General features: G+C 40.0%; 2 protein-coding genes across 9 annotated transcripts in view; one reads left to right on the forward strand and one right to left on the reverse strand.

Moving 5' to 3' along the window:
- SLC10A1 (solute carrier family 10 member 1) overlaps window positions 1-17,683 on the forward strand; it is a 29,791-nt gene extending 12,108 nt beyond the window's left edge. Inside the window, exons 3-5 of the mRNA XM_036913354.2 lie at window positions 13,667-13,845; window positions 15,285-15,481; window positions 17,230-17,683. Of these exons, the coding sequence (XP_036769249.1) occupies window positions 13,667-13,845; window positions 15,285-15,481; window positions 17,230-17,456 (603 nt within the window). The 3' untranslated portion in view covers window positions 17,457-17,683. The remainder of the gene's footprint in view (window positions 1-13,666; window positions 13,846-15,284; window positions 15,482-17,229) is intronic.
- A 2,038-nt stretch (window positions 17,684-19,721) lies between these two features.
- Window positions 19,722-24,332, reverse strand: SRSF5 (serine and arginine rich splicing factor 5). Of its 8 annotated transcripts, none has more exons than XM_036913356.2 (9): window positions 24,171-24,313; window positions 23,368-23,555; window positions 23,124-23,268; window positions 22,722-22,792; window positions 22,506-22,604; window positions 22,149-22,218; window positions 20,868-20,941; window positions 20,633-20,743; window positions 19,722-20,540 (listed from the first exon to the last, which is right to left on the reverse strand). In XM_036913356.2, exons 3-9 carry the CDS (start codon window positions 23,247-23,249, stop codon window positions 20,267-20,269), a joined length of 825 nt encoding a protein of 274 aa, XP_036769251.1. In that variant the 5' UTR covers window positions 23,250-23,268; window positions 23,368-23,555; window positions 24,171-24,313; the 3' UTR covers window positions 19,722-20,266. The 8 variants fall into 8 exon arrangements, 7 of the variants coding, with proteins under 7 accessions (XP_036769251.1, XP_057344344.1, XP_036769254.1 ...); XM_057488361.1 differs by having other exon boundaries at window positions 23,368-23,420; window positions 24,046-24,307; XM_036913359.2 differs by having other exon boundaries at window positions 23,368-23,420; window positions 24,171-24,303.
- Between the last annotated feature and the right edge of the window lie 3,091 nt (window positions 24,333-27,423).

The raw sequence follows: 27,423 nt of genomic DNA on the forward strand, positions 1-27,423 counted from the left end.
TATTCCAAAAAGTAGAAGAGGAGGGAATACTTCCAAACTCATTCTATGAGGCCAGCATCACTCCAGACAAAGACACCACACACACAAGAAGAAAATAATAGACCAATATCCCTGATGAACATAGATGCAAAAATCCTCAACAAAATATTAACAAACTGAATTCAAAAATACATCAAAAATATTATCCATCATGACCAAGTGTGATTTATTCCAGGAATGAAAGGATGGCAATTTGTAAATTAATCAATGTCATATATCACATTAAGAAAAGGAAGGATAAAAACACATGACCATCTCAATAGATGCTGAAAAATCATGTGACAAAATTCAATATCCATTCATGATAAACACTTTCAGAAGGGATTACAGATGGCGGCATGAGAAGACAGACAGAAACCTCCTCCCAAAACCATACATAATGTGAAAATATAGCAAATACAACTAATCCGGAAAGAGCGACAGGAAAGAATACTGGACAGACTTCCTACATCTGGGGAAGAGAAGATCTCACAAAAAATGGTAAAGTGGCAAAGTGGCAATCTGGCGGGACCCAAGCCCTTCCCCCACCCCAGCTCACCGGCAGGAGGAAGAGAAACAGGGAGGGGTTGGAGGCCTAGGAATGCTGAACAACCAGCCTTGAAGTTCTGCTCTGGGAGTGTGAACCTACAACACATGGTGCCCTGGAGGTAAGCGGGGTTGGAAAGCTAAGACAGGCAGAACACTCAGACAAACTGAGATTCCAGCCGCTTGTGGAGAACAAGCACCTACAACCAGCCACTCTGGGACAGAAGAAAGGCAGGCACTCTGAGAGACTTCCCAACAGCAAGAGGGCTGCTAAATGGGCAAGGATTGCACAGAGCTTGCTGCTCAGGAGAAATGACAGGTGGACAAAATTGACTCAGCACACTCAGCCCAACACATTGGGAACTTTCAGGAGATTCAGGTGCCCCATCCCCTTGGCTGGCAACACAGCCCCAACCAAGGCCCGCCAACTGCAGTACTCAGCCTGCTGCTCCTCTGTCCCGGCCAGCAATGGCTCGAAAACCCACCATTGCACCAAGCCAGGCAGAGGGAAGCCCCACCTATGGCACCTACAGGGACATGGCATAAACGTTCCTCCCTATGCACTCAGCCCACTGGCCCTGAAAGTGGAAGCAGGCAAGTGCTCTTTCCTCCTGAAAGGTACGACCGCCACTCACCTGAGACCCCCACTATTGCTCCAGGGGCTGAGCAGCTCCAGAAAGTAGAGCTTCTGGGCACTAGAGGGCACCACCTACTCAAAGTTATTACTCAATATTATTCATTCATTACAAATATGAAATGTCAAAAGAAATGGGTACAAACCAAAATCCCACAAACACCAGAAAGAGGGTGAAGTGAAACTGAAATTACCAAACTTCCTGAGAAAGATTTTAAAATAAAAATCATAAACATGCCCACAGACCTACAGAAAAATATTTAAGAACTCAGGGAGAAATTTAAGAAAAAGATAGAAACTTTGAAAAACACAGTATTCAAAATGAAACACACAATGGAGGGATTTAAAAGATTAGATGAGGTAGAGGAAATAGTAAAAGAAATAGAAATTAGAGAACAGAAATACAATGAAGCTGAGGCACAGAGAGAAAAGGGATCTCTACGAATGAAACAATATTGAGGACAATATGATCAAATCCAAACAGGACAATATTCACATTATAGGGGTACCAGAAAAAGAGAGAGAGAAAAGGGATAGAAAGTGTCTTTGAGGAGGTAATTCCAGAAAACTTCCCCAGTCTGGGGAAGGAGATAGTCTCTCAGGCCATGAAGGTACACAGATCTCCCAACACAAGGGACCCAAGGAAGATAACACCAAGACATATAATAAATAAAATGGCAAAGATCAAGGACAAGGACAGAGTATTAAAAGCAGCCAGAGAGAGAGAAAAAAGATCACATACAAAGGAAAACCCATCAGGCTATCAATAGACTTCTCAGCAGAAATCTTACAGGACAGATGGGAGTGGCATGATATGTTTAATGAAATAAAACAAAAGAGCCTTGAACCAAGAATACTCTACCCGGCAAGATTATCATTTAAATTTGAAGCAGGGATTAAATGATTTCCAGAAAGGGAAAGCTGAGATAATTTACTTCCCACACACTGCCTCTACAGTGAATTTTGGAGGGACTGCTATAGCTGGAAGTGCTCCTAAGGCTAAATAGCTTTCATCAGAAAAACTAAAATCACAGTAAAGGAAGTACACCAATTAATTACTAAGCAAATGCAAAATTAAATCAACTACCCCCAAAGTCAGTCAAAGGATACACAAAGAGTACAGAATATGATACATATAAAGAATGGAGGAGGAAGAAAAAGAAGGGTGAAAAAAAGAACCTTTAGATTGTGTTTGAAATAGCGTATTAAGTTAGTTGTTAGACTGTTAGATAATAAAGCTACCCTTAAACCTTTGGTAACCACAAATCTAAAGCCTGCAATGGCAATAAGTACATATCTATTGATAATCACCCTAGATATAAATGGACTGAATGCACCAATCAAAAAGATGTAGTTACTGAATGGATAAAAAAAACAAGACCTGCCTATATGCTGCCTACAAGAGACTCACTTCAAACACAAAGACATACACAGACTAAATAAAAGTGATGGGATGGAAAAAGATATCTCATGCAAATCACAGGGAAAAAGCAGGGTTGCAGTACTTGTATCAGACAAAATAGACTTCAAAACAAAAAAGTAACAAGAGATAAAGAAGGACATTACATAAAGATAAAGGAGTCAGTCAAACAAGAGAATACAACCATTATAAATATCTGGGCACCAAACATAGGAGCACCTACATATGTAAAACAAATACTAACAGAATTAAAGAGGGAAATAAAATGCAATGCATTCATTTTAGGAGACTTCAACATACCACTTACTCCAAAGGACAGATCAACCAGACAGAAAATAAGTAAGGAGACAGGGGCACTGAACAACATATTAGAACACATTGACCTAACATCTATAGAACACTCCACTCAAAAGCAGCAGGATAAAAATTCTTCTCCAGTGCACATGGAACATTTTCAAGAATAGATCATATACTAGGCCACAAAAAGAGCCTCGGTAAATTCAAAAGGATAGACATTGTACCAACCAGCTTCTCAGACCATGAAGGTATGAAACTAGAAATAAATTATGCAAAGAAAACAAAAAAGCTCACAAACACATGGAGGCTTCACAACATGCTCCTAAATAACCAATGGATCAATGACCAAATAAGAACAGAGATCAAACAATATATGGAGACAAATGACAACAATAATCCAACACCGAAAAATCTGTGGGACCCAGCAAAAGCCATACTAAGAGGGAAGTATATTGCAATGTAGGCTTACCTCAGGAAAGAACAATCCAATAAGAACAGTCTAAACTCACAATTAAAGAAACTAGAAAAATAAGAACATTGAGGCCCAAAGTCAGTAGAAGGAGGGACATAATAAAGATTAGAGCAGAAATAAATAAAATCGAGAAGAATAAAACAATAGAAAGACTCAATGAAACCAGAAACTTGTTATTCAAGAAAATTAATTAAATAGATAAACCCCTAACCAGACTTATCAGGAGAAAAAGACAGTCTACACACATAATCGAAGCACACATAAAAACAATCACAAATGAGAGAGGAAAAATCACTACGGACACCACAGAAATACAAAGAATTATTAGAGAATACTGTGAAAAATTATATGCTAACAAACTGCATAACCTAGAAGAAATATGGACAACTTTCTAGAAAAATACAACCTTCCAAGGCTGACCCAGAAATAAACAGAAAATCTGAACAGACCAATTACCAGCAACAAAATTGAATTGGTAATCAAAAAACTACCTAAGAGCAAAATACCTTGACCAGATGACTTCACCACTGAATTTTATCAAACATTTAGTGAAGACCTAAAACCGATCCTCCTTAAAGTTTTCCAAAAAGTAGAAGAGGAGGGAATACTTCCAAACTCATTCTATAAAGCCATAATCACTCTAATACCCAAACCAGGCAAAACCACCACAAAAAAAGAAAATTACAGACCAATATCCCTGATGAACATAGATGCAAAAATACTCAACAAAATACAGCAAACTGAATTAAAAAATACAACAAAAAGATCATCCATCATGATCAAGTAGGATTTATTCCAGGGATGCAAGGATGGCACAATATTAGAAAATTCATCAACATCATCCACCACATCAACAAAAAGAAGGACAAAAACCAAATGATCATCTCCATAGATGCTAAAAAAGCATCTGACAAAATTCAACATCCATTCATGATAAAAACTCTCAACAAAATGGGTATAGAGGGCAAGGACCTCAACATAATAAAGGCCATATATGACAAGCCCACAGACAACATCATACTTAACAGCAAGAAGCTGAAAGCTTTTCCTTTAAGATTGGGAACAAGACAAGGATGCCCACTCTCCCCACTTTTATTCAACTTAATTCTGGAGGTCCTAGCCACAGCAATCAGACAACACACACACACAAAAAAAGGCATCCAGATTGGTAAAGAAGTTTAACTGTCACTGTTTGCAGATAACATGATATTGTACATAAAAAAAACCCTAAAGACTCCACTCCAAAACTACTAGATCGAATATCTGAATTCAGCAAAGTTAAAGGATACAAAATTAATACACAGGACTCTGTTGCATTCCTATACACTAATGATGAACTAGCAGAAAGAGAAATCAGGAAAACAATTCCATTCACAATTGCATTAAAAAGAATAAAATACCTAGGAATAAACCTAACCAAGGAAGTGAAAGACCTATACCCTGAAAACTACAAGACACCTATGAGAGAAATTAAAGAAGATACCAATAAATAGAAATACATCCTGTGCACATTGATAGGAAGAATTAATATTGTCAAAATGGCCATCCTGCCTAAAACAATCTACAGATTCAATGCAATCCCTATAAAAATACCAACAGCATTCTTCAACGAACTAGAGCAAATAGTTCTAAAATTCATATGGAACCACAAAAGACCCTGAATAGCCAAAGAAATCCTGAGAAGGAAGAATAAAGCTGGGAGGATTATATTCCCCAACTTCAAGCTCTACTACACAGCCACAGTAATCAAGACAATTTGGTACTGGCATAAGAAGAGACGCATAGACCAATGGAAACAGACTAAAGAGCCGAGATATAAACCCAAACATTTATGGTCAATTAATACACGATAAAGGAGCCATGGACATGTAATGGGGAAATGACAGCCTCTTCAACAGCTGATGTTGGCAAAACTGGACAGCTACATGCAAGAGAATTAAACTGGATTATGGTCTAACTGCATACACAAAAGTAAACTTGAAATGGATCAAAGACCTGAATGTAATTCATGAAACCATAAAACTCTTAGAAGACAACATAGGCAAAAATCCCCTGAATATAAATATGAGCAACTTCTTTCTGAATGCATCTTCTCAGGCAAGGGAAACAAAAGCCAAAATGAACAAATGGGGCTACATCAAACTAAAAAACTTCTGTACAGCAAAGGACACCATCAGCAGAACAAAAAGGCATCCTACACTATGGGAGAATATATTTGTAAATGACATATCCAACAAGGGGTTAACATCCAAAATATATAAAGAACTCACACACCTCAACAACCAAAAAGCAAATGGCTGATTAAAAATGAGCAGACGATATGAACAGACAACTCTCCAAAGAAGAAATTCAGATAGCCAACAGGCACATGAAAAGATGCTCCACATCGCTAATTATCAGGGAAATGCAAATTAAAACCACAATGAGATATCACCTCACACCAGTTAGGATGGCCAGCATCAAAAAGACTAAGCAAATGCTGGCGAGGATGTGGAGAAAGGGGAATCTTCCTACACTGCTGGTGGGAATGTAAACTAGTTCAACCATTGTGGAAAGCAAGATGGAGATTCCTCAAAAAACTCAAAATAGAAATACCATTTGACCCAGTAATTCCACTCCTAGGAATTTACCCAAAGAATACAAGTTTGAAGATTCAAAAAGACATACGTGCCCCTATGTTTATTGCAGCACTATTTACAATAGCCAAGATATGTGTTCATCATACAATAGCCAAGATACCTAAGTGTTCATCAGTAGATGAATGGATAAAGAAGATGTGGTACATGTACACAATGGAATACTATTCAGCCATAAGAAAGAAACAAATCCTACCATTTGCAACAACATGGATGGAGCTGGAGTGTATTATGCTCAGCGAAATAAGCCTGGCGGAGAAAGACAAGTACCAAATGATTTCCCTCATTTGTGGTGTATAACAACAAAGCAAAACTGAAGGAACAAAATAGCAGCAGACTCACAAATTCCAAGAAGGGACTACCAAAGGGGAGAGGTGTGGGAGGGCAGGTGGGGAGGGAGGAAGAAGGGGATTGAGGGGTATTATGATTAGTACACATGGAGGGGATCATGGGGACAATAGTGTAACATAGAGAAGACAAGTAGTGACTCTGTGGCATCTTACTACACTGATGGACAGTGACTGCAACGGGGTGGGAGGGTACTCGATAATATGGGTGAATGTAGTAACCACATTGTTTTTCATGTGAAACCTTCATAAAAGTGTATATCAATAGTACCTTAATTTAAAAAATTGTAAATAAAAAAACTATGCTCCTATAAACAACTGGGACTATATCAAACTAAAAAGCTTCTGCACAGAAAAGGAAAACTTCAACAAAACAAAAAGACAACCTACTAAATGGGAGAATATATTTGCAAATGATATATCCAGTAAGGGGTATCTAAAATATGTATTAAAAAATTTAATGCCAAAACTATATAAAGAACTCATGAAACTCATTAGCAAAATAACATAGTACAATTAAAAACTGGGCAGAGCACCTGAATAGACATTTTTCCAAAGACAGCATGAAAAGCATGGCCAATGGACACATGAAAAGATGCTCAAAATCACTAATCATCAGGGAAATACAAATCAAAATCACAATGAGGTATCACCTCAGAGCGGTCAGAATGGCTACTATCCAAAAGACAATCAATGACAAGTGTTGGCAAGGATGGGGAGAAATAGAAACCCTTCTACACTGTTGGTGGGAACGTAAATTGGTGCTACCACCATGGAAAGCAGTATGTAGGGTTCTCATAAAACCAAATAGAAATACCATATGACCCAGTAATTCCACTCCTGGGAATTTACCTGAAGAAAACAAAATCACTAATTTGAAAAGATATATACACTCCTACATTTATCACAGCATTATTTACAATAGACAAGATATGGAAGCAACCTAAGTGTCCAATGATAGATGAATGGATAAAGATGTGATACATAGATAAAATGGAATATTGTAAAGCCATAAAAAGGAATGAAATCTTGACATTTGCAACAACATGGATGGACCTAAAGGATTTTATGCAGAGAAAGACAAAAACTATATGATTTCACTTATATGTGGACTCTAAAATCCAAAACAAATGAAACAAACAAAACAGAAACAGATTCACAAATACAGAGTACAGGGGAAGAGGGTGACTGGGTAGGCAAAACAGATGAAGGGGATAAAGAGATACAAACTCCCAATTATAAAATTAGTCATAGGGATGAAAGCACAGCGTAGGGAATATAGCAATAATATTGTAATATCTTTGTATGTTGACAGAAGGTAACTACACTTACACATTTAGTAATGTATATAATTGTTGAATCATGATGTTGTACACCTAGAACCAATATTGTTTATCAATTTTATTTCAATTAAAAATGAAAAAAAATAAACTATGGTCCCTCCTCATGTACATTTTTTACTAATTTGATCGCCTTAACCAAAAATAATTTAGCACTCCAATGACCATTATAGGGAATTTTTGATCTCCCCAAACTTGCTTTTCTTAGAACCAAATTAGAAGACCATGGCTCTAAAATAAAACAAACTGAATAGGATGCCTATTTCAATTGGTATCTTAAGGCTTCCAAGTGTATTCAGAGCTCTAAAATTGCCTTTTTACAAAATACCATTTCTAAATTGACCAAAGCAAATAAACAATTGAAAAGAGATAAACAGGCATTAGAGGTCTCTCCACTCCACCTTCACCATGCATCCCCACTAATTTCCTCTTCCCCTATTGCACCCTCCTTGGTACCCTTCTTTTCTTCCTTCCAGCCCTCTAACTGAACTTCCCTTTTTTCCCAAACCTCTCCCTACTTCTTCCCCATCCGAACCCATTAGAATCTGTCAGTTTAAAATTAGACACTGAGGATCTTAATGCTAAACCCCTAATTTCCTGTCCCCTGGATTAGGCTGAACTACAAGCCATCTCAAAGATTTTCCCAAAGTAATTGAGGATCCTCACAAATTTGCTGAGGAACTTAATATAGTCATTCAAACTTATCAACCAGGTTTCTCAGATTTACACCATCAAGTTCACATACTCATTGTTGAAAACCAAGCCCAACACCTGACGAAAAGAGCTAATTGGGATGATTTTTTTTTTAATCTCTAGAACTGCAAATGGGAGATGAACCCCCTCCCATTATACCATCAGGCTAGGTCAATAGCTAAATGACTTCACCTGTCATCTCTAGGGCTTTCTCAAAACTTGCTAATTGGAGTAAGAATCAGGCTTGTACCCATAAGCTCAGTGAGCCTATGCATGATTATTATACTGGCTCTAAGGTTTTTTAAGGAAAAAATTCTAGCCTTCTGTCTTGCCAATGGGTTTCAGCTCCAAACAAGTTAAGTATGGATTCAAATGAGACCAAAAAAATGACAATGGAATGTTCTTAGGGTGAAAGGATTTATGCCCAACTTTATTCCCTTGATGGCAGATCAGTCACTGGAATCCCTTCCATTCAGAGCAAGTCTGCATGCAGCAAGCAGGTCTTTACCTCTGGGCCTCTGGCCTTGCAGCCATCTCAGTCTCTGTCCTCAGTGCCGCCACCACTCCAGTCTCTGCTCTCTTGCAGCCTTGCAGCAGCCCAGAGCGCTGGGTGGAGTTCTTTATATAGAGTCAGTAACAGCGTATTGCGCGCACATGTGTAGTGAGCAAGCATACCAGAGCCAGGTGAGAATCCTGGCCATAGGAACCTTCACTTTCTCCACACCTTCCTATTGATGTTGAATCCACTCGGGTAGCCTTCAACTCTTTGTTCATTAATGGATTGAACCAGGATCTTTTCCTTCTAATAAAAAGACCAGGATGAAACAAGAAACTATGTCCACTTCAGTTTAGTTAATTTAGCAAATCAGCTCACCTGCACCTTAGATGATTCAACGAAAAAGAACACTAATCCTTTAATTTTCAACTACAACAAATGGAGGTCCCTAAATAAAACTAAACTCTTCCTGGTCTTTGCCATTACTGCAAAAATCCAGGGCACTGGAAGAAAGTGGTTACAAACTGAAGTGCTCCAAACACCTTCAGTCCTCCAGGTTTTCTCTAATTATGGAACTCTGAGGAACTACAGGGGCGTTTTTCAATCTTTCTACTTGACTGGCTGTAGGGAAAATGGAAGTTCCTATGGTCAGGATTCTCTCCTGACCCTAATCTACTTGATGATGTAATTGGCCTGCTGCTAGGCTAATGCTTACACACCCTTTGGCTATAAGCCATTGTTGTTGGTGTTACTAGATAAAGAGCTCCACAGAGTGCTCTGGCCAGAGGCAAAAACAGAGATGGATTGCGAATGTCCCAGAGGAAGACATGATTCCAGTACTCAACCCACCATTGTAAGAATAAAGCTTGGTATAAACCCTTTTTCCCTAACAGTTCAGTTGTTACTTGGTCTCACCAGATCTACAGTGAACTTGCCCAGGGGCAGTTCCCCTCAGGCAAGTCACTGGCTTGGAGAAATAACACTCCAGACTGGGTATGACCCCAGTTATTAAACAGCACCTATTTCAGAATACTAAAATGGTTCTCCTTAATTCCTCTGCCCCTATTCATTTACTGGGCCAAGATTTCTTGGAGAAATATCATGCCAGAATTTCTCTCCCAAAAGGGGGAGATAACTCTAGAATCTGATATTGCCAACCAAGTGAATCAAATTACCTTTCAGCATCTTTTATTTGTTCTATCTCTAACAACACTAGAGCTAATTTTAAGGATAATAACTATTTATTCCTATTGGATTAGCAGCTGTAAGACATCAAGCCCATAAAGGATGTTAAGGCTTAGGGCCTCATCCTCTGTCCTGGGGATAAGGCCAGCCAGTATCTCTTTGCCGTTATTTAGGAAGGAAAACAATGCACAGCAATGTCCCAGGATTTTACCAGAAGTCCCTCTGATTTCTCCCAAGCCTTAAAAGTTTATTTAGATGCTCAAGCCTCTTAGCAGGATGACAGCAGCCACTTGTTAGAACTCTTAACCTTAAAGGGACACAGTCTCCAATGAGGACTTGCAGTTTGCTCAAACTCAGGTTTGATATTTGGGGCACCTAATCTCAGAACAAGGGCTACATTCAGATCCAAAAAGTTCATGGATCCTGAACTTCCCAAAACCCTGTTATTTCGGAAGATCAAGATAACTTGGCCTTTTAAGCCCTAAAAGAAAGCATGTTAAGTTCCCCTGCCCTTGGATATCCCAATAATCAACTTCTTTTTCCTTCCCTCCTGACTTTCATCACACTTAATTGTTCCTCACATTAACTTTCTCACCATAATAGTCTTAATCCTGCCACCCTTTTCTCCTCCTCTGCAGATAATACTCCTCATGACTGACAATGCTGACTTCATGGTTTACCAATGGCTATTTAAAAGTGAAAATAATAAGTATCATGCTAGGTATGCTATTGCAATTCCTTTTGAAGTCACTAAGGCATTGTCCTAAACTATGTTGGCCCAACAGGCTCTTGCTCAGGCCTGCATTTTAGCAAAGGGCAAAACTGCAACTACCTATAACTGACAGTAGATATGCTCTTGGAATAGCTCGTGACTTTGGAATGCTATAGAAATGGCAAGGCTTCCTCACATCCAGCAAGAAAAAAAATGGTTCCTCTGTTCAGGAATTAATAGATGCCATACTCTTGTCAGCCACCTTGGCCCCATTATTAAAGCCCCTGGACATTCCAAATATGATTCCCTGGGGGCTAAAGGAAACCACCTTGCTGATATTTCTACAGAGAACACTGCTCCCAAAGTAACCAAAAACCCAACCTGTCAGAGATCAAAGGGAAGTTCCCCCAAATGATAATCCAGAAAAACTGACTAGAGATGCCTAAGAATTCCACCCCAGAGAAGGAAAAACAATTTTGGAAATCTAATAACCATAATTCAATTAAAAAAGAAAACTCGCCTGGGCCAAATAATCCAGTCCTGCCAGAAACTCTTAAAGTGCCCATTACTGACTACTGTCTAACCTTTATAAACCGATACTGGTGAAAAATATTAACAAGGCCCCAAAGCGTGCCTATGTTGCTTGCCCCGCTTGCCCAAAATACAATTCAGGAAAACCTTTCTGTACTGCTCCCACTTGAAATTGCCTAATGAACTATTTGAGGTGTGGCAAATGGCATTTTACTTTCCCATCTCATGGATATATAAGTATGTCTTGGTAATGGTCTATGTTTTCTTGGACTGAAGCCTTGCCTTTTAGATAGGCTACTGCTACTTATATGGCTGAAATCCTACTGGTAATGATCATCTCTACCCAGGGAACCCCTTTCAAATTTCAGTGACAAGGGAACTCACTTTACTGGTCAAGTGCTTCTATAGATCTGTGCAGTTTGGCTAGTCGTGCACCACTTTCACTGCACTTACCACCTTCGATCCTCAGGGCTAGTCAAAGGCACTGATGTCATCATTAAGACTCAACTGGCAAAATTTGTAGAGGACCTTCAAATACCTGCACTAAAGACACTGACATTAATTCTTCTAAATCTCCAGTCTATTGTTAACCATGCTTTAGCAGAATGATCTTTCTGCAGCACACTCCCAGGAGATGAAGACATCACACCATGCAGCCCAGAGATTTCATCTATTAGAAAAGACAACTCTCTTCAGCTCCACTGGAAAGGCCCCTATCAGGTACTGTTAACCAACCTTTGTGTCACCAAACTCTAAGGAATCAACTAGGATCATCTAAAGAAAACACCAAACCCTAACTGGACCAGCATACCAATTGGTGACCTGAAAATAAGGATTTCCAGGAATTGAAGCAGACAACATATTTATTATTTTCACTTTTAAAATAGCCATTGGTAGTCCTTTAAAGGAAATGTGATTCACAGATCCTTGAGTCTCTCCCACTCTAGCTACATTGCTGATATGTTTGATTCAGACATTGCATTTCTTCCCCCTGTAATAAAATTTCCAATTCACACACACACACAAAAAATAGCCATTGGTAAACTATGAATTCTAACAATTGTCTAAATTTCAAACAATTGAAGCAAACAGTTTTCCTAAGATAACAAGACCAAATCTGTAATACCTCTGTCCTACAGTTGCTTCTTACCTTTCTCCCTTTCTTTCTTGGCCGTATCTGTGGCAAAAGGGGGTAACCTTTCTGACTGTTGGATCTGTCACCAGAAATTCCTATCTATTCATAATGCTAGAGATCCCTGGGTCTTAGCTGTAACCAATTCCTCTTTGATTCCAAATTGTAACCACAAGACCTATCAGGTTAGGCTGTTACAGCAAGGTGTTCCTGTATCTTGGTTCAACTTTTCTCCAATCACTACCATGGATGATGACCACTGATCTTTAGCTGGTTGCCTTCAAATTTGGGCTACTGGCTTATGATTATTATACATACAAACTGGAGTCACTATTCTGCAATATAATCGTTCTTAAACTTTATACCTGTTACTTATCAAATCTCTACATTAAGAGATGCACCCAATAGGTGATGTTAGCGCACCACTTTGAGTTATCTCCCAACACTTATAACCTTGTTAAGATGTAGACCTTATATGCATGCCTGAGAATTCTCCCTCCTATCTTCCCTGGTACTCAAGTGAGGCCCCAATGGTTTCCACTATGCATTTTCTCTCTGACATGGGACATGACATTCAGGAACAGTCCTTTCTGGCACCAAGGGACAAAACCACTAAATGTGGATTCTTGATCAGCAATGCTTTTGAGGAAAGAGCTTGATCAAAATGGGGAAATGTAAAAATGAAAGAAACCTCATTTAAAGTGGAGTTGGGCAGCCCTAAAGGAGGAGCTCTCGAGGACTACCAATGGCAGTTAAGAAGCATGCCATGCATTCCCCAGCACAGGTAAATTTACTTTATACTCCAGCAAGAATTTCTTCTTGCCCAGGACCAGACCAGCCGAGAGCTCAATAAACCTCTCCCAGCTTCCAACTTTCCCAAAAGCAAGTTCCTATCCTCTCTTCTCCAGACTTGTCTTTGGTTTGCCAGTTTGACTCTCTGCTACTCCTGAATAAATTCATGCTGTTGGTAAATAGCTGGGTTTTTTGACAGAATTGTTAAGCAAGTCTCTTTCCTCCAAGAAACTTCCTAGCTACCAGTAATTCTGAAAACATGTGAAAGATATTTCATATTCCATTCTACTTCAAATACCCATTTTTTAAATTGCAGTGTTTCCACCTCCAATGCCCACCTGTGCTTCTCCAGGCCTCTGCCCCTCTCTCCATAGCCTTACCCCTTCTGATTGCCTTTTCTTGTCCTCATTCACAGGGAGGGCTGATTATCAAGCTTCTGCTCGCTGTGGCCATCATAGCACTCTCTGTCATCAATGTGGGCAAGAGCATCATGTTTGTCATGACACCACACTTGCTGGCCACCTCCTCCCTAATGCCTTTCATTGGTTTCCTACTGGGTTACCTCCTCTCTGCTCTCTTCCAGCTCAATGGACGGTACGTATTACTTTAGATTCCAATGTCCCATGGACCTCATTCTTGCTCGGGTCTCTCAGGAAAAGGATGAGATCCAAGATCTGGGGAAGGCATTTTCCTAGCAGTAAGTTCAAATGCATCAACTGAATGAGGAACTCTGGACTGTAAGAACTATTGGAGATGGAAGGTATCGAATGGGTTAGAAACAAGTCCAGAGACCAAAGGCAAAGAGCAATAGCTCTTGGCGAAGTGCACCCTCCAGATCTAGATTCCATCTCCTTTCCAACTCCCTGGCAGCTAAATGGCACTGTAGCTCCATGTCATCACAAGTATTCTTCCTTTCCCCCTTTTCTTGTCTACCTAGCTTTGGTCTTGACAGGGACACCACTGGGTAACAGCCCTGCTAAGTGGCACTAATAGCTGAAGCAGCTGTGGATCTCTGTTAGCGCCTAACCTAACTCACAAACACAGCTGCTACTTTTTGGGAACAGCCAACTTAAGGGCCTGGTGGGGGGACTATCAAGCACCCTATCTATACAGGAAAGTACATTTCAGGAACTTCTTTTCAGCCATAATTGGCAATTGCTTATGTGTTAAGTCTAAGTATCAGTAGCACTCTGATGTTCCCTCCCTCCCCCAAAAAACTCAATTGTTCTTAAAATACAATTTAAAAGTAGTTACCCATTTTCAAAGCCAAGCTAATACATTAGGATGTAATACATGGTTATACAGTAGAATCAAAAGGCTACCAATTACCACTCAATGTCAATTTTCACAAGTGATACAGATCATTAATAAATGGCCACATCGTCAGGTGCCACCATAGTAGCCTCCCTCATAATAAACGTGCTGGGATGGCCCTTGGTTTGCTTAAGTGAATTAACTATTTTTAAAACACCAATTGCAATTCAACTGTGTATTATATGTAAACATCCCATTCTTTTTGCTCCATAGAAAGCAAAACCAAGAGAATGTGCTCCAAAAAACAATGAGATTGAATTAAGTTTGTACTTTTAATAGTGTTTTAGAAATACGCCTAAGCCAAAAGCTTGGGACAGGATAAGATCCCCAGACATTTCATTCTTCTGCATGCTGAAAATTCTATTCTCTTATATGCAAGCCCAACATAACAAGCCAATGAATAATAGTTGACTCACCTTCCACTTACCCCTCACGAGCCAAACATTTCTCCCAATTTTCTCCAAGCTACTCAAAAATTTTATTAAAAACTCCAACATGAACCTATTCTTCACCATCTTCCACAGGTTGAACTGGTAATTTCAAGAGATGAGTCAACTTCTCTTGAAACCTGTGTGTGCTCCACACACCTGACTCACTTGCATCTTGTGTTGGACTGTTCAGTGGGTCTTAAAAGATTAGCTGAGTAGGAAATGGGCACATCAAATTGCACCCTCATAACCTTTCTTTTATATAGGATTGTTTTTTTTTAACCTACACAGAAGCAGACGCACTGTCAGCATGGAAACCGGATGCCAAAATATTCAACTATGTTCCACCATTCTCAATGTGACCTTCCCCCCTGAAGCCATCGGGCCCCTTTTTTTCTTTCCTCTCCTCTACATGATTTTCCAGCTTGGAGAAGGGCTTCTCTTCATTGCCATCTTTCGGTGCTATGAGAAAATCAAGCATGCCGAGGGTGAGTACTGAATCACTTTCGAGTTCTCTCATTTTAGACCTGATTCTGCCAACAATCAAGTCTTTATCAAGAACCTTTTGGATGGGACTTTTATTACCAAGTCATTAGGAACCATGTAGCAAGATGTAGGAAGGCTACTTCCAGTAACTACACTCCATCTCTGCCTTGTAGCCAGAAAAATCAACTGTGGATGGATTTAGCATCCTAAGCCTGACACAACTTTGCCTACTTTAACTGGGGAAACCATGTAGGACTCAAGTTGAGGAAGGCAGAACCACCTTGAACATTAGATCATTGCACGATACTAGTGCGAAAGGCCCATATTCACAAAAGTTCTGTAAGTTTGTGTTAAGACTATGTTTTCATACCCTAAAACTGTCAGAGCCCTAGCAAAACTGACACCCAAAATGAGGGGAAACATTAAAGCAATGCAGTCTAACCCAGAATCCAAAAGAAGAGGACTCCAACTCTGGTTACACAGTACAGTCTATTAAACAGTTAACTATCACAGTCATCTGGATTTATACTTTAGATTACTGAGTAACTTCCTAATAGCTCCCCACCCTTTTTATAAGATGCTTACAGCACTTCATTCTCTTTGAAATATAATCAAACCTAAAGCCCGGTAAATTCCTCAGAGTAGACCTTAACAGCAAGTATCTTTTCAAACCAGGAAACTCAACCTTACTTAGTAACACTTCAATGTTAACTCTCAGGTATATTCTTAATCCCTCAAGACCTTCAATTGTCTATTTCTCAAGAACTTAATTGAGGGACCCTTCAAGACCCTTTCTAGACCCTGGAGATTGACTTACAAGATAGAAGACAACCTCCCCTGATGGAAGTGTCTTACAGTAGCAATGTAATTTAGTTAGCTAAAATTTAGCAATCTTGGTTATCAAACACCCGAAAACAAGTAGATGATCATACTTCAGACCCATTTGATGTAAGCTCTAGCTCAACACTATTGTGCAGTTGTGGAAAACAATCTAGTCTGATGAGAGCAACTCAAAAACATATACTGCCCACTTAAGTCTCCACTCTCTCAAATGTGGGAGGGGGAGACGTTTTTACATTAATTTATCAGGTTTTCAGGTTTTCAGTCTTAGTCCCAGGAAGACCTAGGATGCATTCTGGGGTATACTGTAATTATGATTCTTCAGCTATCAACACCTAACTAGTTGTTCACTCAGTGCACTCAGAAGCCACCTGTGAAAAAACTAAGTGAAAACCTAGTTTAGGGTTAATGGACTGTAAAGACCCATGCAGCAGTGCTCAGGATGAATAATCCATTTTTGTGCTTTTGACCCCTGTACCCTCGGAGATGGGAACTGAACAGATGGACCCTGACTCTTGTATGTCACAGCTCACCACCTCTATGAAGGCAGACAGGTAGACTAACACAGTAAGGGAGGGGCATGGAAACTTCTTGGGAAGCCTGCCCCCTCCTTGCTCCCAGAATTTGCTTTCATAAACTGCCTGACTGTATTGCATGTACAAATAAGTTGGAAGTGATTAATACTCTAACAATTAGACATCACCTACATTATTACCATCAAGGATGTTGATGGCGGAGCAATTCCCCAACATTTAACATTAATGGGAGGGGATATGGCAATGAGATGAAGGAAAAAACAAAAAGACAGCAAACCCTAGGGATGAAGTGGTATCCATTTTCCGCACTGAACAAGCGTTGTATTAACTCTGTTGTTCTCCTTCCCATTCTTGCCCGTTCCTCAACTTTACAGATAAAAGAAAAATGATCTATACAGCTGCCAAAACTGAAGAAACAACTCCAGGAGTCCTGAGAAATGGCACCCACAAAGGGGAGGAGGGCAAGCCTTGCACAGCCAAGCCGTCCCCCCATGGCCTGGATTCTAGTCAGAATCACTCAGAAAGCCACTGTGGTCAACCACAGGGCAAGGTGACAGAACACCAGTCTTGCCTCAGTCTTCCACCAGTATTTCCAGAATAAACTATCAGCAGCTTCAAGCCTTGCCTGGAGGACAGGGAGTCTACCCAAAGACCCTCACCTATACCAGTTTAGAATTGACACTTTTTAAAAAGACTTATTAGCAGCCCCATGAAGGCAGGAATCAAAATTGCCTTTTACCCTTGCATGTACAAAACAATGCCTGAGAGGCATATAAAAAGCACTGTTTCTTAACTAGCCAATAAATGGGTTTTCTACCCTAAAACTAAGTATCTAAATCCTCTTCTCATTTTTGTGACCCAAAAGGTAAATAAATGCTCACAGTGCTGGACGATTAGATTTCTGGTCTTTTCTAACCTGAAAAATTCAGATCCTTCTCTTTTTGACATTTTTGGGATAAGAGCTAAGAACGGAAACATGGCACCAAGTATACAACAGACATGGTAATGCCAAAGCAATTAGGCAAGACAAACTCAAAAACTTAGCCATAACAGAACAGACACTTTCCAAGAATACAATCCCAAATAGAGGGGCAACTTTTAACAAGAAAAAGGCAGTAAACAAGAAACACAATTATCAGCACATTTCACTAATTATCTATCCCTTCCTCCACTGGCTGTTTTCCCATTATGCTTGCTCAGAACTCGAGTACTTGCCAGCTATTCCAAAATTAGTGGTTTCTCAAACCAGAATCCTTTAATTTCAAATTTTCTCCAATGTAATTTAAACATTTCCCACTCACGTGGAAGCATTGGGTGATTTACAACTACTATTTGCCAACAGACAATGCCTAGTTTCTTATAATTTTCCTATGACTTAATATTAAGTATAATTGAAACCTTTAAGACAGTTTTAGGGCATCAGTGTGGCAAATGCCCAGGACCATCAGTACCTCCAATACCAGAACAAGTTTAAGAATCACCAATTTGGGTCACTAACACCCCCTTAAAAATGCAGATTTGTGAAGAGTTGTACTGCTTGTCATTTTTACGTATTATACCCATACATATCCAAATAAACTACGAGTCCTCTCTCTGCCAAGTTCTTCAAAGGGCCTTATTGCCTCACTGCTTAACAACTGTTTGTAATATTAAAGTGGTTATGCCACTAGTATTTACTTATTTAGGAGCAGGTAAGTTAAAAACACAGAGTTGGTACCAATTTATAGTTAAAATGCCCAAGGATTTAAAAAAAAAAAAAAACAACCCTCCATTGGATAGTTAACTTCTGACTCGTCATACAGCCTTCAGATATCCTCTAAGAAACACCTTTGGGTTCCAACATTTTAAATAAACACAATTCAAGTAATTAAGTATACCAGACAAACTCAGTCTATGATCAGCCTCCTGTTGAAGTTATCGGTATTTTATGGCTTAAATTCTGTAGTCTTTTGATACAAAGGAGCTTTCAGCCAAGTTCAGCAAAACCCTTCAAACCTACCCACATATGGAGATCCCACTACCAAACCCCCACTTTAGGGAAGCCAAAGGCAATCCTGCTAAAATGCTTCCCACTGCTGTCCTCAAAACCCTTGCAAGGCCAGGGCAGATCAGTCCTACACTACAAGTGTGGTTTGAACGCCCTGGAACTAGGCTTTCCGAGTTCCAATAGCAATCTACCATTTATTTGCTCTCCTCTTTGGTCCTGAATTTACTCCTGTAAAACAGTGTTACAGTTACGAAAATTTAATGAGCACAATACATGGAACAGTGTCTATGTTATCCACTGTTAACCATTTATCTGGCCTAGCACTCAAAGAGTGGACTATGAAAATCTCATCAATATGAGATTCCTAGAATAAAGCTCATTACCTGCAGGTAGTTTTAACAATGAAGATATAGACCCTTAAGCAGTTTTCACTTGTTTCCCCTTTAACACATATTGTCATGTCCATGTCTCATATTCATGTAGTTTTTTAAAAAGCTGTGTGTGATCATCTCCATCAAGATTCTTACTTGTAAGATACACATGAAGCATTAACTTTCACAATTTGCTTCCTAAGCTGTCCTTCCCTTAGCTATGGAAGCGTACGTAACCTGATGCCAACACAACAAAGTCAAGGGACAAGGAACATAGATCACAAGGGAAACTGTCAAACAACTATTAAAGTCACAATTTTTGAACACTTCCCTGACTTCTCCCGCCATCTTTTGAAAACCCTGTCAGAAATACTATTTAAGTTTTTAAGTTTCAAAAACACCAATCCCATCAAACTCCAGGATTCTCTCTGAGGGATTTTAAATGTGCTGCATGTAGATGAGGAGGGAGGAGTAAACAGTACACTTTCCTCAGACAAACAGACAAAAGCAGTTTTATAATCTTTTATTATCAATAACAGCTGCTTTTATGTCTTTGCCAGGCAGCTGTTAAACGGCGGGTGGGAGGACACCCAACCCTAACAAGGAAAACTCAAATTAAGCCTTTTATGTACAAGCAAATTTAGAGCTCTTTTAAGTGTCCAAAGCTATCAATTAGTTTAACTGTGGCATTAAACTAATTCTTAATCAGCATATTTGAATAACCAGGAACTAAAATGTTCAAATTTTTTCTAGTACAAAAAAATTAAATTTTGCTTTAGTTATAAAAGAGCTCTATCAATATACACAAACTATATACTTCAGACATTCACAAAAATGTGAGCAGAAGGCTTATCAAAAGACATTTAATACAATTAGTTTTCAACAACCCCTTGGTGGTCCACATCTACAAAGATATCCAGCCCAACCCACTCCCCCCTCCAAATTCCCCCTCTCCCCCCACCACAGAAAAGCACATACTTACCAGAATTTTTAGCAAGTATGGTTTGGGAATTTTTTTTTTTAAAAAGGCCCCCAGGGCAAGTTATTTACAGTTTAATTGCCACTGTCAACTGATCTGGACCTCGACCGGGACCGGGACCGGGACCGGGACCTCTGGCGATCCACAGATGCTGGAGACTTAGATCTACTTGAAGAACCACGTTTCTGGCTCTTCTCAGGCGCAGGAGACCTACTAACAGAACGAGACTTGCTCCTGCTCCTGCTCCGGCTCCTGGACCGGCTGTAAGATTTGCGACTCCGGGAACGAGATCGGCTACGAGACCTAGAGGAACTCCTGGTCCGGGAACGAGACCTGCTTCGTGACCTACTAGGAAGAAAAAATAAAATAAAATAAAAGTGGCAGACTCTAAAAATCCATTAAATAAAACTTTAAATATATTGACTATATTAAAGAGATACCTGTGCCTTTTGCTTCCTTCAATTAACTTAATTTTTCTCCCATTTATTTCCTTTCCGGAAAGTTTTTCAATAGCATTCTTTAAATCACCGTAAGAGGCAAACTCAACCACCCTACAATGAAAAAAACACTGTAGTAACCATAAATCAACCATGTCCTAATTTTAAGTACTCAGATATTCACAGCCCAATTATCAGGGTACTTGAAAAGACTCTTATAATTTCAGTACATACTTACCCTTCATTTAATTTAGGTCGATGTGCATCTGCAAAGGTTACTTCCCCAGCTTGTCTCATGAAATCTTTGAGATCCTTAACACAAGACAATTGTGTTAAGCACAGAAAAGGAAACATGACACACAAACAACCACATGGTATAAAAACAAGACTACTGGAAGAGAAGATGTTAGATAAAGTACAAACATGGCATTTACCACACTTGTATTCTATCAGAATTCAAAATTATCTGTCAGGGCACGAAATAAGCAAATAGCATATTGCTTTTAAGCAAAATGCTAGAGGAAATTCAGATTTTAACATTAAAGTAGTATTAGTCTATACTGAGCTCAATACAAAAGAAAAAAACAAAACAAAAAAAACAAACAAAAGAAACAAACAGTACATATTTTTAAAGACTAAAGTAGAAATTTTATATTTAAAAACAGAACATTTACAAGACACCAGTTACTTTGTGCCCCATATGTCATTAAAAAAGTTTACTTTACCTTTATTATTATTTCCCTAGGCTAGTCAAGCAGCAAACCATTAATCGGTCGGAGAAACCTTCATGACATATGCCCGACTGGCTCTTCGCCACCCACTTGAAGAACACTACCCAAACGATGGAAGCCTTTAAATCGCACAGCCCTCCCTATTAGCCGACTAGTGGCGGATGCAGACATGTTCTACTCTTGTGCAGTTACCAAGGACCACTTTACTGCGATCAGGATTCCAACGACCACCTAATTTCGTATCTCTTTCAACTCTTTTCGACCAGGACCTCTTATTCGGAAGCGTTACAGGAGACAGCTCTCAACTTAGGAATCAGATCACGTTATCAACGCTCTGGGATCGCTGCAACCTGGCACTTCAAGTAAGTGCACCGATTACGTCTAGACCGGCAAACACAGATCTAGAGGTGGCCAATAGATCACTGTAGGAGCTGACTGGAAAAGTCAACCAGGCCCAACCAAGAGTGACCAAGACAACGATTAGGATAACCCACAGGCACTCCTCGTCATAAGGCCAACGACACAGATAGGCTGGCAAATAAAGGGTTTAATATTTGGTTAAAATTGATTTTAAAAAACAAGAAAAAATATCCTCAAAACATTTACATTTCATCACTAATTAATTAAAGTCTGAAATATTCCCCCATTTACGTTTAATTAAAAATTTTAAATTATAATTAAGTTAATTTAAGATAAAATTACTTTTAATAAAATGTAATAAAACATTAGCTACCCATTAATTTTTAAAAAGCCACATTAAAATATCTCAAAACTGTATTTCAACAAACCTGCCAGCTGACTCTTGAAGATAAATTCTCAACTATAAGTCGATTTTCTGTTCTTACAGGTGGAGCATTTCTGAAGAAGAAAATGAGTACTCAAAATGGAAGAAATGCAGCAATGTGCACTTACTCTGTTCAACTGTGGGCAAGTTAAAGCAATCAGATATGGTAAGCCATTCAAATGCACCTCTATCTATAGTCTCTGCATTATTTTATGACTCATTATACAGACTTATCAGAAAGTGAACATAGGAATAGAATTATATGGTAAATATCAGAATCACTACTGTTGATCGTTTTTGAACATTAAACACGCCCACAGCAATGATTATTCCAAGCAGCTATCCACCATCCATCACATACCGTCTATCATTTCGAGGTCTGCGACTACTAAAACGGTCAGAGTAGCGTCCTCTACCTCTTCCACCTCTAGATCGAGCCCTAGCATGTTCAATAGTAACCCTACAGGAAGGGAAGAAAAATCATTACCACTTGAGCTATGCAAAAACCTACTTAGAATACTATGCCTGCTGACCTACTCTACTGTACAATACTAAATAAAACCATAAATAAAAATACCTTTCACTGCAGAGTTCTTTTCCATCAAGTTCATATACAGCATCATCTGCATCCCGGGGATCCTCAAATTCCTAAAATAAGCATAAAAAAACCGATCACAATTCGTAACCCTGTTTAGAAGTGTGTTCTACAATACAGCAAGGGCACTAAGAACCGTGTGCTAGAATGGGAATGAGTATCTTAATCACAGTGCCAGCCAAGTAGGCCTAATGGAGTGACCAGAAGTGGTTTCCCTCCAGCCAGCAGTGAGGTGCTTTCATCCCTTAAGAAAATTCACCGCTTTAAGGACGTATAACATTTCCCTAAAGATATTCTCTCTACCTAGACTCTTATCAAAAACACTTTTTATCAAACTCTTTACCTACTTCACAATAGATAATCCAACCAATTCTAAATACTTACCACAAAACCAAAGCCTCTTTTCAGATCAATGTCTCTTATTCGTCCATACCCCTTGAAGAACCTTTCCACGTCTTTCTCCCTGGCCGCTGGATTTAGCCTCCCGATGAATACTCGACAGCCACTCATGTTGTCCGGCTAGTACTTCCTATTACAAAATAATTCAGTTGAGACAATACTAGTGAGTATCAGCGGAATGCCCGGTCAAGGGGTCAAAAACATAAACGGCATAAAATAAAATGTTTACCCGGTGATGTTATATACAAGATTGCCAAGAGTGCCTCTTATTAGGCCAGGTCCCTTGCAGACAAAATTAAAACTCGGCTCCCAACACGATCCTTCCCTGGGCCCAGACCGCAGCAACCGCAACGCCCACAGACGCCTCCGGAACTGCGCAGCCGCACTCTCTCCGCGGCTCTTCTGGCCCCCTCCCATCTGCCGCAGTTAGGAAAGGCCGAGAAGTGCGGGCGGAGCCGACCCCGCCCTCCGCCAAGGCCAGCCCAATGGCGACGGGCCGCGCACGCGTCGCCGCCTCCCGGGAGCATCACAGCAGGTAGAAGCCGAAATCAGGCGACGCCACAGCCGCGCCTGCGCTGAGGCTACGGGCGGACGCTGGGCAGCCACAAAATGGCGGCGGCGGAGCTAGCGGTGGGGAGAGCCGCGCGAGCCAAACTCCCTTCTCCCTCCCGCTCCCCCGACTCCACAGTTCCGGAGCCACTGCACCCGCCCGCAGAAAGGCCTGACCACACCCCAAGCAAAAGGTCTCGGTCAAATACTCAGGGGAGGGCGGGGAGAGGGTGCGGATGGAGGAGGAGGCCAAGGAGGGGCACACGACCCCTCTATAAAAACGACCACACCACGACCGCCCTTCCACCACCTGTCCCCCTCAGACAATGCCCAAAGGGAGACGTGCCCCAGCGCCCACCTCGAATAAACTGCGCTCATTGGACGCCGTCCTCCGCAAAGAGAGCAGCCCCGGCCACTCACGATCTGAGCGGCCATGAAGAAGCCTCGATCCGAGAAGCCTTTCCCTCAAAGCGAGCCACTCACCTACCGGACAGGATCTTTGGCAGCTGAGACCAGAGAGGTCCGTAGTCTGCGACGGAGCCGTCTACCTCCCCGCAGACCAGGACTCAACTCGTCTACGTCTTTCCACAACTGACGCACTTAGCTGCTCTGGCGTTCTACAAAATGGAGGGCACGCCTTGCGTCACTTCCGGAACCACCCCTGGGCTCTCCCGGTTGGATCCAGGAGCGGAAGTTCCCCAAGGGCCGGAAGTTTCCGCGGGGCCGGGGCTTCTTTATGGTAATCGCCCCAGCGACCCTCACCCGTGTGTTGTGGAACCGAGGCAAAGGTGCTGGCCTGAGCTCAGCGGTCAGGTGCCCGGCGCCGGAGGGGCTTTTGTAAAAAATGTTTGCTCCTCCTAGATGATCGCGTTCGGTTCATCATTTAGTTCTACTATAAAAATATCCTAAGACAAATACCACCTTTTTTATCAGAAGTTTATTTTACGGATGCTCCGAGGAGTACTAGGTAAAAGAAATTCAGGCTTTGCAAAAATACCTGTCCATCTCTGATACCTTGCTGCCTGCAATTTACGGTTTACACTTTGGAGAGTGCCCCTTGATGCTCAAGTGAATAATTTAACCAAACCACGGACGTGTGGTTTGGTTATAATAGAAAGACTAAAGAACGGCAGTATTTTTTAAATGGACTGTTTTTGCGTGATGGAACACCGAAATTGAGAATGCAGCCAGAAGGCCATCTGGAATTGAGACCAGAATGCAGATTTCTGCATTTCCACTACTCTAGGACTAAGCTGGCTGGAAGAGCTTTCAAGCCCAAATGGTATTTGGTTAACCCTTCCTGTTCAGGTTTCTGTAATGTACGTGACACACGAAAATTTACCGTGCCTCGGGAACAGAATGTTGGGTTTTCAAAATGAGTGTGAAACACAGCAGTCCACATCCTTAACTCCCCATCTCCCCAGTAAGGTTGTCAGGCTTAGAAATTTCGGCATAAAGAGCATGATGGTGAAAAGATTACAACTCTTCTTTAATGTTTTTAGGTAGAACCCAAAGCACCCCACTTTTGAGAGGTACCCAGAATCTAGGGTTGCTGCCTGCAGCTACGGTTACACAGAGATAAAGTTGTTCAAGATGAAGCAAAGCTACCAGCCCTTACCCTGACCTCCAGGGCGCATAGGCACTCTGGATTAGAATTTGGATAGTTGGTATGGCATGAGCTTGTCCATTCGTACATTTGTATGTTTATTTTAAAAAGAACCTCAGTGGGTACGCATTAAAATTGTGAAGTTAGTTATCTCAAATGTGGGGAATTAAGGATGGATTTAAAAAGAAATATGTAATTGTTGAAATAAAAAGAATGCTTTTCTTTAGCTACTAGCCTGATAAACATAAGCATTTTATAACGCACAAATTGTCCCAAACCAGTACTTAGTTGTTTGCTTTCTGCCTAATTATTTTATTATTTTCTACATTGTGTTGATTATGGAAGCAACTGCTCATAATTTCACTCACTAAACATTGTTTGCTTCAATAAGAGAAAGTAATCTAGAAAAGGTTTTCTTGGGTGAAAAAAGGAGCAATGGGGCTGTGCGTGCGCCATGGAAAAACTTGCTGCCTTCAACCTTTGGGATCGTGATTTTCTTCAGGACTCATTTCTTTATAAAGACTTTGCCCTTGATTTATTTACTGTTAAAGTTTGTGATTTCCACAAAATTTTTTCATTAGAGTGCCTAGTGACTTGATCTACTGTATTTTACACCACTTGTCTTCTGCAATGTTTGTTCCAGAAATGCCTAGAAAGTCTCCCTACCACGTTGTCTCTTACTGTCTCCAATAAACACTAAATCATCTTCCATGAAAATTACTCTCCTTTGTGATCCTACAATTTTTTTATGTATATCCCTTATAATTCCTTCATCACTGATTTAATAAAGATATGAGTTATTCATGTTTTCATTTTCTAGAAATTCTTTTGTTTTCAAAAAGCACAGGAAAGACCTGGATTTGCATTAGCATTTTTTTCAGGTCATCCTATTTCTATCTTTCAACAAAATGGTGTGGCATCCTTTACCTAAGACAGCCAACTGAGTAGCAAATCTTTAGTAACAGAAAACAAATGCAGAGAAATTACAGATTAAAATAAACACAAAGGTTATTGGCTATCCCTGTTGGGAACTTTCAGCATGACTGTGGCATTTTTCATTCATCACATTCCTGATTTCATCCAACTCGGTTCGGCAAATCACAGTCTCTGAGCCTAATTCAGGGTGCATCCTGTTTTTGTATGGCCTGAAGATGGTTTTACATTTTTAAAGGTTAGGAGGAGGGGATCGGGAAGAATACTTCATAACAATATATGAAATTCAAAGGTCAGTAGCCATTGAGGTGTTTTTGGAACATAGCCCCTGCTGCTCGTTTACTTACTGTCTACAGTTGTCCTGCTACAAAAGCTGGGCTATATAGTCGTGAGAAAGACCACATGGACCACAATACCTAAGAAACATTTACTACTGGCCTTTTACAGAAAACTGCCAACTCCTGAGCTGATTTCCTAAACTTTATAAACTACTCTGTAAATGTTCCATCCAAATCCCTTTGTCAGACGATAAAGTATAAACAAGAAGATAGGATTCAATGTTCACTTTTAAATAGAGTTTATTCCAATAATAAATATATGTTCATTATTAGGAAAATGTTCAATAGGAAAAATAATTGAAAGAAAACCCTCATGAGCCCTTCTCACCAAATCAACCTGATTATATTTTACTTCATTTCCTTCTCATGTTTTTCTTACAGAGCATTTGATATGTTTTATTTTCCAGTTCAAAAGGGACACATCATCATTTTTAGAAACATGTGAGAATTTAGAAGGCCGACCTTATTCCCAGCCCTGAGGGATAGCTATATGGTTTTTTACAATTTCCCTTTAGTGTTTTTTTGTAAGCACAATTGTATCTTCAAAATATGAATCATTCTCACAAATAGAATTTGGGATCATGAAAGTTTTTTATTCATAAAACTTAGCCATGGGCATTTTCCATTTTTCTTTAATATATTTATGATAAAAAATGTACATTCAAATTTGTATGTTTTTCCACTTAACATGACACAACTACATGTCTGTGGAAAATATGACCAGCAATTCTGTTTCTGAAATGTCATACATTTCAACAGAGGGCTTAAAATTCTTGTCCCAAACTCCCAACACTAAAAAAAAGTTGCTTCCTTGCTTCTAGCTAATAATTCTAAAGATTTTTTTGAATACTAAGTATCC

The sequence above is a fragment of the Manis pentadactyla genome, chromosome 11, assembly GCF_030020395.1.
Source record: "Manis pentadactyla isolate mManPen7 chromosome 11, mManPen7.hap1, whole genome shotgun sequence".
Classification (NCBI taxonomy): Eukaryota; Metazoa; Chordata; class Mammalia; order Pholidota; family Manidae; genus Manis; species Manis pentadactyla.